Below are 12817 nucleotides of genomic sequence, written 5' to 3' on the forward strand. Positions count from 1 at the left end.
AGCTACAAAACGTGAAAAGAAAATCACCTGCAATCTTATCCCTCAGAAAGAAGGACTGCCGACATTTTGATATATTTCCTCCCAGTCTTTTCACTAAATTGGGATTGTTCTGTGTTCTATCTTTGAGCAAATGGCATTCAGAATTTCCCACAGCAGCTTTTATACATTAGCTGTAACATGGACTTAGATGACGAACCGTGTGATCTTTTGGGCTTCCAAGTTCTCAAAGTGTGCTCCCTGGAGACCAGTGGCATCAGCCCCTGGGAGCTTGTTAGAAATGCAAATTCTGAGTGTCTCACCCCTCCCCTCCCCTGACCTACTGAATCAGAACCACAGGGGTCGGGCCCTGCAGGTGATCCTGATGTCTGAAGTTCAAGAGCCATGGTTTTCAGCAAATACACAGCTAAACTGCTCTAACCAAGGATCTGGATGAACAACTCTCTGCCACTGGAGAAGGTCTAATGGAGATACTACTGCCCTGTATTGAAGACCCTTCTCATTATTAGAGGCTACACGGTCTTGAGAAACTGAAGCGAACAATCTTCTCCTTTCCCCTGTCCTGCAGTGGGTGTGCTCCCTGCACATTCCTGCCTGCACCATTACAGAAAAGGGGCTCACTACAAAGGAAAGTGAAGACAATGCTCTGAGAATGACACTCTCTAAAGCAGCGGTGCCGTATTTCCAGCCAGGAGAAGCACCTTTGTTTACAGATTCTGAAGGAGGTGGGTTGCACCCTGCGTCCCCTGGCTCCTTGTCTCCGTCTTTCCCACGAAGGTTGGCTGCTTCCAAGGCTCAGGCTTTGCCTTTTACCTCTTCCAACTCACCAACCCAAGCACTGTCTCCCCAAGCACCATCTCCCAGCAGACGCACATCTTCCAACACACTCTGTCCCGACCTGCCTCAGCCCCCGCAGCCTGCCTCCTGGTCGAGAACTTCTTCCTACCGGGTCCTATTACCGTACTTCCAAGCAACACGGTTAGACAGAGCCCACCATGGCTTCCAGCCTCCCCCATCTTTGAGTCACTGTCATTGTCACTGTCACTTTCCCTCCATAACACATCTGAAATATTTCTTCAGTTCATCTTTTCTTTCAATTCCAGGTCTTTGCCACCTCTTACCCGGTCAATTCTGAGTCCCCTTACTTGCTCCCGTGCGTTTTGTGTTTCCCTCCTCTAACCCACCCTTCACACAGCCATCCAGAATGACATTCGTAAAACACAGACCTGAACCTGCCTCTAGGGTATACACCTTGGGATGCTTTTCTCAGGAACAGGGTCCTGTTTAAGGGGCAGGCCCCCAGCAAGCACATCTATATTCCAGTAGAGGAGACGCAGCCGCGGACACAGCTGGCAGTTCCACTGACAGGCTGGTCGGTCAGATTCTGCCTTGTGGGCACCGCAGCCTGCAGGAGGGGCGGGCAGGCCCGCGGCCGCCTGCTGCTGCGGGGTGTCCTGGTTCTCGTCCCTCCTGAGACGTGGATGCCAAATCTTCTTGCACTGCTGGGAGATGCCCCAGAATCCTTCCCATAAACTCTTTTGTTGATTTCAAAAGAAAACTTTCAGCTAATTTTCCTGCTCAAAAACGTTCCTGGTTCTCCAGAGAACTGGGGGGAAAGCCCCAAATCAGTTGCTAGTCAAGCATCTCTCAGCTCAGGCCCGAGCTGCACCACAGCCTTAGCTCTCATCCCCAACATGCCCTCCACTCGACACCCATCAACTTGCCAGTCCCCAAGCAGCCCACCTACTCATGCCCTCCTCTCTGCCTGCAGGGTCCTTCCGGCCCCTGACCACTCTGCTCACGCCCCGGATTCCTTCAGTCAACACTCGTCTCTTCTGCCCCAAACTCTCACAGCACTTCAGCCCTCTCCTGTCACATTACAGAGCCCCTGTGTCCCTGGAACTATTTCCACAGAGGCGCCCTCTCCTCTGCCGCCCCTGGGGTATCTCTATACACGGGGTCTTGGATACAAGTGGCTGAGCTGCGGGCCAAGCCCGGGGGAGGAAGGGGAAAGGCGGCAGCAGAACCCACCCTGGCGAGGTCCAGGTCTGCCTGCTTCCGGTGCCTCCAGAAGGTGACTGAGGAGCGCGAATGTGGCCGGATCACTGGCTCCCCGTGGACCAGCAGTTTCACAAAGACGCTCAGGACGATCACACCATTCACCAGCCACAGGAGCAGCGTTGGCATCATCCAGTCAAACCAGCCCCCAGAACCTAGGGAGGAGCGTCTCCGCTGAGCCCAGGAGGGAGGGCCTCCCAACGCAGCCCTGGGCGACGGCAGGGCACCTGACTGACACAGCCCTGTGACAGCAGCACTGTGATCGCAAAGAGCCTCCTACCTCACTTTCCGAAGAAAGGGCGGACGTGAAGGTGGCTTCATCTAAGTGCTTAGGGTAGAAGTAATACACACACCCTAATCCACACTATAGGCAAATCTGGGATACCACAACCTCCTCCAAACACAACACCCCCAAGCCCCTCCCAGTTACAGCAGTGCAGGATGCTGATTTGTTTTGCTCTTTCTGACTGAGCTTGGGTTTGCCCTGTTACTTCCCAAATGTGACTTATGCCAGTCCCATCAGAAGCAAGCAGGTGGGGGCCCACTACAAAGGCCCTCCAGGACCTGGTGGACAAGCTGAGGGACCACACACAGGGCCCTTCCGGGGGGGGACAACACAAGGGGCCCTCCACCTACCTGACTCGAGCGACAGCATGCTGCGGCTGGAGCCTGCATGTGGGTGCTGGTCCGAGTCGTGGGCCCCTCCCCACTGCAGCAGGGCAGTCAGGGGGTTAAAGGAGAGGCACAGGAAGGTGAGGACGCACAGCAGGATGCGCGAGCGGTCCACCATGCCCAGCGCTACTGGGGGAGAGTCTGGCTCATCTTTGACCTTCAAAACAGGGAGCCGCGAGGTGAGGATGAATACTGCGTAGGTCTTGGCAGCATTTTACTTGTATATACATCAGAGTCAGACCGTGAAATTTAAATCCAAGACTACCAAGCTGGAGGGGAATAAAGCCAGGCGGGAACTAAGAAGCCCACGACACTCCCACTGCTGCTCAGACACCGGGGCTCTGGCCCTCCTGCCACTGGGAGAACACGTTCTCAAGACCAAAGGTAGATGAGCTTGGCTTTTAAAACACAGCTCATCACTAAAGAGAGCACTGCATGATTCTGTTCCTGTGTAATTTCACAACAGACAAGCTAATCTAAGGTGACAGAAAGCAGACCAGAAGTTGTCTGAGGCTGGATAGGGCTGTGTGAACTTCCTGCAAAGGTACGTTCATGGCAGATAAAAACGTTCTATATCATTTTTTTAACTAGAAGAGATTCATTTAATGTTATTTTTAATTGAAATATAACTGATCTACAACACTGTGTTGGTTCCAGGTGTATGGCACAGTGACTCGATATTTTTATACACTGCAGATCTCCATGATACATTGAGTCTGTCACCATACAAAGTTCCTACAGAACCACTGACTAGATTCCCCTGTTGTGTATTTCATCCCTGCGACTCATTTATTTTGTAATTGGAAGTCTGTACCTCTTAATTTACCTCACCTGTTTCACTCACCCTCCTGACCCCCTCCTCTCTGGCAGCCACCCATTTGTTCCCCGTATCTGTCTGTTTCTGTTTTGGTGTATTTGTTCGTTTGTTTTTTTTTATATTTCACATATAAGTGAAATCATACGTTATTTGTCTTTGTCTGACTCACTTCACTTAGCATAATATGCTCTAGGTCCATCCTGGTTGTTGCAAATAGCAAGATTTCATTCTTTTTTTACGGTTAATATTTCACTGCATATATACACCATATCTTCTTCATCCATTCATGTGTTTATGGGCACTTAGGTTGCTTCCTTATCTTTGCTGTTACAAATAATGCTGCAATGAACCTAGGGGTGTATATATCTCTTCGAGTAAGTGTTTTTGTTTTCTTCAGATAAATACCCAGAGGTGTAATTGCTGGCCTGTATGGTGGTTCTATTTTTAATTTGAGACATCTCCATACTGTTTCCCATAATGGCTGGACCAATTTATATTCCCACGAATAGTGCACTAGGGTTCCCTTTTCTCCACATCCTCACTAACACTTGCTATGTGTTGCCTTTTTGATCAAAGCCATTCTGACAAGCGTGAGGTGGTATCTCTTTGTGGGTCTGATTTGCATTTCCCTGACTGGTGACACTGAGCATCTTTTCTGTGCTTGTTGGTCATTTGTATGTCTTCTCTGGAAAAATGCCTATTCATGTCCTCTGCCCACTTTTAAACTGTTGTTTGTTTCTCTGATATCAAGTTGTATGAGTTCTTTGCACATCTTGGATATTAATCCCTTATCAGATATGTTGTTTGCAAATATTTTCTTCCATTCAGTAGGCGGCCTTGTTTTGTTAACAGCTTCCTGTGCTGTGAAAAAGCTTTCTAGTTTGACGTAGTCCCATTTGTTATTTTTGCTTTTGTTTTCCTTGCCCGAGGAGACATATCCAAAAAAATATTAAGACCGATAACAAAGAACGTACTGCCTATGCTTTCTTCTAGGAATTTAATGGTTTCAAGTCTTAGTCTTCAAGTCATTTTGAGTTTATTTTTGTGTATGGTGTGAGAAAGTGGTCCAGCTGATTCTCGTGCGTGTAGCTGTCCCATCTTCCCACTGAAGAAGCTGCCATTTCCTCTTTGCATATTATTGCCTCCTTTGTCATAGGTTAATTGACCATGTAAGTAGGGGTTTATTTCTAGGTTCTCTATTCTGTTCCATTGATCTGTGTGTCTATTTTTGTGCTAGTACCATACTGTTCTGATTACTGTAGTTTGAAATCAGGGAACATGCTACCTCCACCTCTGTTCTTCTTTCTTAAGATTGTTTTGGCTATTTGGGGTCTTTTCTGTTTCCATATAAATTTCAGAATTATTTGCTCTAGTTCTGTGAAAAATGCCATTGGTATTTTGATTGGTATGGTATTGGATGTGCAGACTGCCTTGAGGAGTATGGTCATTTCAAGAATATTAATTCTTCCAGTCCATGAGCACAATATATCTTTCTATCTGTGTCTTCTTCAATTTCTTTCATCAATGTCTTATAGCTTTTTCAAGTACAGGTTTTTTATCTACTTGTTTAGATTTATTCCTTGGTATTTTATTCTTTTTGATGCAACTGTAAATGGGACTGTTTTCTTAAGTTCTCTTTCTGATACTTCGTCATTAGTGTATAGAAAAGTAACAGATTTCTGTACATTAATTTTGTACCCTGCAAATTTACTGAATTTATTTATTAGTTCTAACAGTTTTCTGGTGGTGTCTTTAGGATACTCTATATATACTCATCAGGTCACCTGCAAACAGTGACACTTCTACTTCTTCTTTTACAATTTGGATTCCTTTTATTTCTTTTTCTTGTCTGACTGCTGTGGCTAGGACTTCCAATTCTAGGCTGAATAGAAGTGGTGAGGGTGGGCATCCTTGTTCCTGATCTTACAAGAAATGCTTTCAGCTTTTTACTCTCTATCTTGATTGTTATGAGAGTTACAAAAATGTATACATTTGTTAAAACTCATCATACTGTATGATACTATAAAATAGGTATATTTTACCACATATAAATTATACCTCAAAGTTGATTAAAGACCATACTTTAGCATGAATCTATCTGCAGGAGCTTGCCTATTCTAAAACCACACATTATTTTGTTTTCTCCCCATTTTACGGAGGGAGAACTGGAGGCAGAGGCCCTGCCTGCCTGGGGAGCCCAGGGAGGGAGGGAGATTGGAACCAGATCTCCCCTGACCCCCAGGGTGTACATCCCACATCCCTCCTTTCCAATATTTTAAAACCATTTGAAAATTCCTTCTGATGATTCAGACACCCGGCTAATTCAATGTCTATGTCATATGGCTTTTTGTTGTCAAACAGAATCACACATAAAATATTTCAAAAACAGAGCTGCCTTAATAAAATTAAGTACATGATACAATAAACGGTCTGATCAAAAACTTACACTAGAAGGGAATTCTGCTTTTGAAGTCAGAAACCGCCAATGTCAAATTACCTTACAAAACCCAGGAGTTTCCACAGGTTCCTAGGAGGGTCATTAGGAGCCTCTCCTAACTAATTTCATTAAAAAACAATTGCCAGGGGCTTCCTTCCCTGATTAAAGGCCCTTGGTAGGAATGTTATCTGTTAGACTGCAAATCATAATCATTTCCCGAAGAGGACCCAGAGGCAGCCTCATCCTAAACCAGCTGATCAGCCTCCCACAGTGGTCTTGCCTGGCTCATTATGGCCAGGGAAGCAATGAGGCGCCGCCAGCAACTGCCGGCTCTCGCGAACACGGCTGTGTGTTCCCGTCCTGGATTTGGCCCTTATTCCTCTCTGATGGGCCCTTTCAGTGAGGACCAGCCAAGCCGGAGGTTGTCTCCCCACAGAGTCAGTTTTCTTTTCCTTTATTCTCTAAGACCTGGCTAATTTCACAAAATTCTTGTTTTTCTCCAGCCCAGGCCCGGACAGCTGGCCTGGACCTCCGCTGTCCCCTCCCCACTATTAACTCGGGGGAGATGGGAGAGAGTCCAGGGTCAGGGGATTTCAAAAGCTCCTTACCTTCGCATCATCTAGTAGAGGGCTTCCTGGCTCAGAGTCGATGGAGTAGGGGGAAAAGCCTGCCTGGGACCCGGAGTCGGAGGCCGGAGGTGACATCAGAAGGACATTCTGGTTGAAGTCATCGATCTTCAGGTCCACATCACTGTCGACCAGGCTGCCCAGGTCAATGCCCTTTAGGAGTTCTGTAAAGAAAACCCCGCCGGCAAGTGGCCTGTATTACAGGCCCCACCGGGGCGGGGTGAGGGATGCACAGCCCCTGCTGCCACTTCACCCCTGCAGGCACTTCACACACGTCAGTGGGCCCTCCCCAGTGCCCAGCACAGGACTTCTCCTATAACCGGAAGCTCTGAAACCCTTTTCTCAATGAGCACACTCACTGTTTTTCTGATTTGCCAGTTTCAACACCATGTTCTCCTGGCGCAGTTTATGATTGACCTGCTGCAAATATTTGATGTAGTCGATGGCCTTCCTCAGAACACCTGACTTGTGCATCTGGGAAGGAAGACAGGTGAAAAACACAGTGGCACCAGACCACCCTGCACAGTGAGGAGAGCAGAAGCCCAGAGCTCAGGTTCTGGAATAAGAGGTGCTGGGTTCAGATGTTGACTCTCCCACTAAATAGCCATACAAAAGTCACTCAACATCTCTGAAGTCACTTTCCTCCTTCATGAAACAGGGATAATGATAGTACATGAGTCACAGGCTTGCCATGAGGGTTAACGTGTAAAGAGCTTAGCCTCTGGCCCAGTGCATACTAGGTATTATTCCTACTTCCTGTGATAATCCTAGCATCAAAACAAACTTTAAGGAAAACAAATGGCAAACAAAAAACCAGAGCATTGTTGGATGGTTATCTTATGTAAAGGTATATCAGCACCTTTCAGATTTAAATAGGCTACAAGGCAAATTAGAATTTCTTTCAATACAGAGGTAAAGATAAACAGATAACAGATGTAAAAAATCCCCTATGTGCCAAAGCCAAAAGATACATTCATTGAAACACCAAAAATACATGAAAAGCCAATTTCCTCTATTTGCTCTTGGTCAAAGACTCAATCTCCACTTTTTCTCCTCCCTAAAAGGTTAAAATATCATTAGCCATCCCTGAATACAATTAAACATTTGCCAAAAAAGTCCTTGGTCACCATAACTGCAAAGCAGAGTCAAAGGTCCAGGCAGGCCACTCCTTGCCAACTCCCAGCAGTTAATATTTTATAATCTTGGAATTTCAAAACACCAAGATGCTTTAATAAGAAAGCACCTCTAACTATTCTTGCCTTCACTCAGCTTGGTCCTGGATCTTCCTAAACTCCTGCAGCAAAGACAGAGGGGAGATGACGGGGCAGGAAACACCATTCTGTGTGGTGCCTACCTTGGCATCTGTTCCCATGACCAGGTCCTTCAACTCGATGATTTTGTCATTGATGGAGGAACGATACCGCTTCTCAATGATGTTGTGTGTCGTCCGCCTTTCTCCTTCTTTGGGGGGCTCGAGCTGCTTGACTCCCCCGGGTACTTGCTTAATGGGCACCTTCTCTTGCCCCATCATCACAGGCATCGTGGTCAGAATGGTCCCACTGCTGCCCACCAGGGTCTAGAACAGACGCAGGGCAGAACGACCACTTGGTCAGCCTGAGTAAAGCAACCTCACAACGTGAACCTGCTGGCCCTGGCCATGTGGTGTCACCTGAAAACTGTGCGGTCTGACACGCTTCCTAGGTTAATGAAGTCCAGAAGCCTGAGGAGCTACGGTACTTCAGGAACTAGGCCCCTTCCAGAATCACTGTTGATTAATCCTGTGCCACAACAGCATTAATGTGGACAATACGCTAACCTTGATGCAGCGATGCCAGAAGCATGTCGAATGATTTCTGCTTTGCTGTCAAACCCTTAACCACCTCCGAGCCGGCACACAGTGCACCCTGTCACTCTGGTCCCAGGGAAAACTCTCTCCTGGTGCATGATACATTTTTTTCCTCTCACATGATGGTGAAGTAACTTACTGCATTTCCTTTGGCCATCAAGAAGCTCCAGGGCAGAACTGACCATCAGAGCCATTTTATTAAATAAACAGACCAACTACAGAGGCTTTCCCCCTGCCTTCCTCTCAAATCTGCTTTCCTTTCTTTTTCTCTTTTTCTCTTTCTACTAATTTTAGTTTTATTTTCTTCAATAAGTAGCCTCAATATCCAAATGGCTAATGAATAAGCTTCTCAACTTCATTAGTCATCAAGAAATAATTCACACATAGTAAAAAGCACATGTTTTAAGTGTATGGCTTGATGGAATCGTTACGTACGTATACTGTGTGTAACCAAGATAACCCAGACGAAGACACAGACCATGTCTACCCCCTTGTGCCCCTCCCCGCTCTTTGTAATCACTGCTCTGACTTCTGTCACCGTCTTCTTGAACTTCGTAGGAATGACATCACTGGCATGAGCTCTTTTGAGACAGGCATCTTTTGCTCAACATACTATTTTTGCGGTTCATGCAGTTGTATGTAGCAATAGTTCTTTTTGGATGGATATTTGGGTTGTTTCCAGTTCTTGGCTTTAATGAACAATGCTTGCTTTCGAATTTTGATCCTTTTTTCCATCAGACTCTCTTGCCACAAGATGCTGACAGTGGCTGAGATCCTACAACTGAAGTATGGGTGCCTTCCATGTCCCCACCTTGGAGCCCCTCCCTGCCTGGGGGGCCGAGGGTCCTTCAGAAGCTAACCCTCCATCAGCAGAACCCAAGAGGCAGATGGTCCTGTGTGAAGCTGCTGCCCAGAAGCTGGGGCTCCTCTGCTGCTCCCCTCTTCCCCTCACAAACCCGCATTCTCCCATATAACAGCACATCAGAGCTGGTAATTCTCAAGGGGAAAAAACTAAGAAGGGGTGATTTTGTAATTTGACTGACACATTGCATAGAGCTTTCGTGTCTATTCAGCGTCTGGAAGCTCTGTTAATGTCTGAGGCCGAATATCCCCAAGAAAGGAGGAGGAGGTTGGGGCGCGGGAAGCAGCTCCTACCGGTACTTGAAGGGCGGCTGTCTGGATGGGGGTGGTGAGGGCAGTGAGGGCTGGGTTCTGGACTGCAGCCATGACAGGGCTGCCATCTGTCTTCAGTGTGGTCAAAACAAGGGAATCTGTCTTGATGATCTGAGGCTGGACCAGGACCTGGATAGAAAAGGAAGAATGGGAAAAGGAAGGTAGCATTATTTTCTATTTTGCATTACTTCTAACTGCATAGACCCTTCAAGAAAGAATTACAAAAGATTCATCAAACTGAGAATATAGCATAATTACTGGGTTGAGGGGGACAAAGAGTACAGCTAAAGGGGGCTCTGGGTTGTAAGGTTGAAAGGCTTGGAGCAGAGCAGTGCCAGTGGCCTAGCAGGGGCCAAGCAGGCATGGCTTGGGGTGGAGGGCGGAGGGGAGAGAGATCTGATTTTGGACAAACTTAGGAATGCCAGGAATATGGCTGAGAAGCAAAAATGATAAACCTGTCTTTTTTTTTTTAAAGATAAATTACTTCATTAGTTAGAAATACAGCCCACTACAATACATGATTTTAAAACATTTTGGTACATTTCCTTCCAGTTTTATACCCATTATATGTGTAAATGAGCCAATACACTGGCATTTACTGAGTTAATGTGAGTGCCAGTGTCCCTCTACAGATGTGATTTCTGCCAGGTGTCTATACGCAATGCCTCGTAAGGTCCAGGCACCCTACCTGCCCTACAAGCTGCTCCCTTACACCCCGCTGGTCCTTCTTAGTATGCAGACATCTCCAACCAAAAACCAGCCAACAGCCCCAACCAGAGCCTCCCTGAATCCTTGTCGGCCACCTACCGGGACCTGCTGCACCTGGGGCGCGGCAACTGTCTGCACCGTGGCCGGGGCGAGCGTCTGCAGTGTGCCATTGGCGGTCTGCGTCAGCACCCGCTGGGCCTGCACCGTCTGCACCTGCTGCTGGATGGTGACCGGCTGCACCTGGGAGGATGTCACTAGGCTTTGGACCTGAGGCTGAAGGACTTGGGAGAAGAGGAGAAAAAAAGTCACGTGGATGAGGAATGCCTTCTGTCACTGTAGCTGGAGCAATGACCAAGGATGGAGTGCCTCATAACGATCCCAGCCCCCCATCTGCTGCTGCAGAAGACGTGCACGGCCATTTACAAGCTGGGCTGGATGACAAGAGCATCCCATAAGGGCTGCATCAACTTCTGAGGGGACAAGTACAAATTATTTTAATACTCTGGGTGCTGGGGTGGAGGTGAGGGAAGCTAATCAGCAAATGACTACAACCAGCAAGGGAGTTAATGGAGGGCAGAACAAACAACACCCTGGGGCTTCATCTCCTCCCGTGAAGCCAATGGAATGTGTACTTTGAGATGACTGTCTCAGCTTTTTGCTGTCACCTCCCCCAGCCCCTGAACACTTGAAGCCCACTGAAGTACCATCAGATCCTCTGAAATTAGTAGAGCAATACTAATCCCACCCAAGGCTCCCCATAGTCAGAGGGAAATCTGATGAAAAGGTGCCGGGACACGGCACAACACAGAAAGTCCCTCATTCACTCAGCCCTCACCGAGGGTCTGCTGTGAGGCCTGCTACTCGGAGACTTGGCACCTGTGTTAAAAGGCGCCTTCTTTTCCATAGTAGATGCTCAGGAGGTGTTTGCTGGATGAACAGTTCTCAACCTACACATGCTGAGATCTGCCTGGTGCCTGGATAAGTTTCAAGACTAATTTTATTCAAGCTTCCACCTCTAGTTACCAGGACAGCCCTGTGTCCACTGTGCTTGTTGGATTCTTTGACCAAGTGTTCTTGAAGCAGCCACAACAGATATGAAGGTAATGTGTTAAGGCTGAATGTGAACGGTTCCTACACCACCGAACTTACGGCCAGGTGCTGAAACCTGCTTCATACAGGACCAGATGGATAGATTCTGTCATCCCCAAAGAGGACAGAACTATTTACAGTCTACCTTGGAAGTGTCTGCAAATTGGCGCATAAACTTTTGAACTAACCAATCACTATCAGATCTGAGTTCTGAGTCACCTTGAAAGCTGGTAGCAGCATTCTGGTATATCAAAGGCTGCTGGATGATCCTCGTCTGGGGGGCGGTGCTGAACGTCGGGGTGATCATTACTGTCTGCTGCTGCAGCTGAGCCTGGGGCTGGGGCTGCGGCTGCGGCTGGGGGCGGGGCTGAAGAACGGGAGTCGCCCTTGGTGGAGTGGGAACCGTGGTCGGGGGGACCTTGACTTGTAGGGCTGGGGTCGGGGGGGTGGCGGCCGAGGGAGAGAAGGAAGGTAAGGGGGCTTGGCTGAAGGGTCGCTGCACTGAGGGGTCCCCGGCTCCAGCTCCGGCTCCACCACCACTGCTCCCGCCATTGCTGCTGCCGCTGGTGCCACCACCGCTGCCGCCACCAGGGAAGGAGTTGCACAGCTGCTCTGAGAACAAGTCGGGGAACTCTCCCACTTGATTGCTGACAAACTGCAGCATCTCTGTGAACACATGGAAAGGGTAATTTTAACTGCCATCCAAAATATCTATTAACTTTCAAATTTGCCTAAGAAACTGAGGCATGAAAATCCAATGGTTTTTCCAAGACCACAGCAGAAATGGGTCACCTCTCTTCTCGTGCAGGGAATCAACTGGGCCAAGAAGTCTAACCATGTAAGAGTGTGACAGAACTTCATCTGTCTGATGTTCTTCTCTCCCTCCACCTCCAAGCCACCTTTCTACCCACCTTCCTGATGGTCTGTATCAGACCTAACAGGAGCTACCTCTGTGCTACGTGAGTGTTGCTTTTGGAGAGGACTGTTGGTCCCATTCTACAGTTGGGGACCTGGGGCAGAAAGTGGGTAGTCGCTGCCCTGAGTCTTGGGAGCTCTGTAGCCTTGCACTGTGAGGCCACCTCCAGTCTCAGTGCTGTTCCCGGTAGCAGAGCAGGAGTCACGTGGGTCTGGCTGCAAAGCTGTGCCAGACCCTAACTCTCCTCGCCATGGGCAGCCTTCCCTCCTCACCACAGGCAGGTTCTGGGCCTTCTCTTCAAGACGAGCATATCCCTGGGCACTGTTGGTGCCCTCAGGAGCACTCAGGGATGACAAAGTTGATGATCTCGGAATCATGGAACTTTCAGGGTGGAATGGATGGAAAGATCACATGTGAAGTCCAGGACAGGGAAATCACTTGGCCAAAGTCACACAGCACCTCAGGGCACAGCGGGATC

At 48.1% G+C, this 12817-nt stretch overlaps 1 protein-coding gene across 1 annotated transcript in view; it reads right to left on the reverse strand.

Annotated features, from left to right (window-relative positions):
* The window catches only part of SREBF2 (sterol regulatory element binding transcription factor 2), a 54541-nt gene that overhangs the window by 20158 nt on the left and 21566 nt on the right, over window positions 1-12817 (reverse strand). Inside the window, exons 2-9 of the mRNA XM_031463348.2 lie at window positions 11643-12089; window positions 10434-10615; window positions 9609-9755; window positions 7962-8183; window positions 6967-7081; window positions 6590-6771; window positions 2692-2884; window positions 2029-2210 (exon numbers count right to left, since the gene is read on the reverse strand). Of these exons, the coding sequence (XP_031319208.2) occupies window positions 2029-2210; window positions 2692-2884; window positions 6590-6771; window positions 6967-7081; window positions 7962-8183; window positions 9609-9755; window positions 10434-10615; window positions 11643-12089 (1670 nt within the window). The remainder of the gene's footprint in view (window positions 1-2028; window positions 2211-2691; window positions 2885-6589; window positions 6772-6966; window positions 7082-7961; window positions 8184-9608; window positions 9756-10433; window positions 10616-11642; window positions 12090-12817) is intronic.

This window comes from Camelus dromedarius, chromosome 11 (assembly GCF_036321535.1).
Source record: "Camelus dromedarius isolate mCamDro1 chromosome 11, mCamDro1.pat, whole genome shotgun sequence".
Lineage (NCBI taxonomy): Eukaryota > Metazoa > Chordata > Mammalia > Artiodactyla > Camelidae > Camelus > Camelus dromedarius.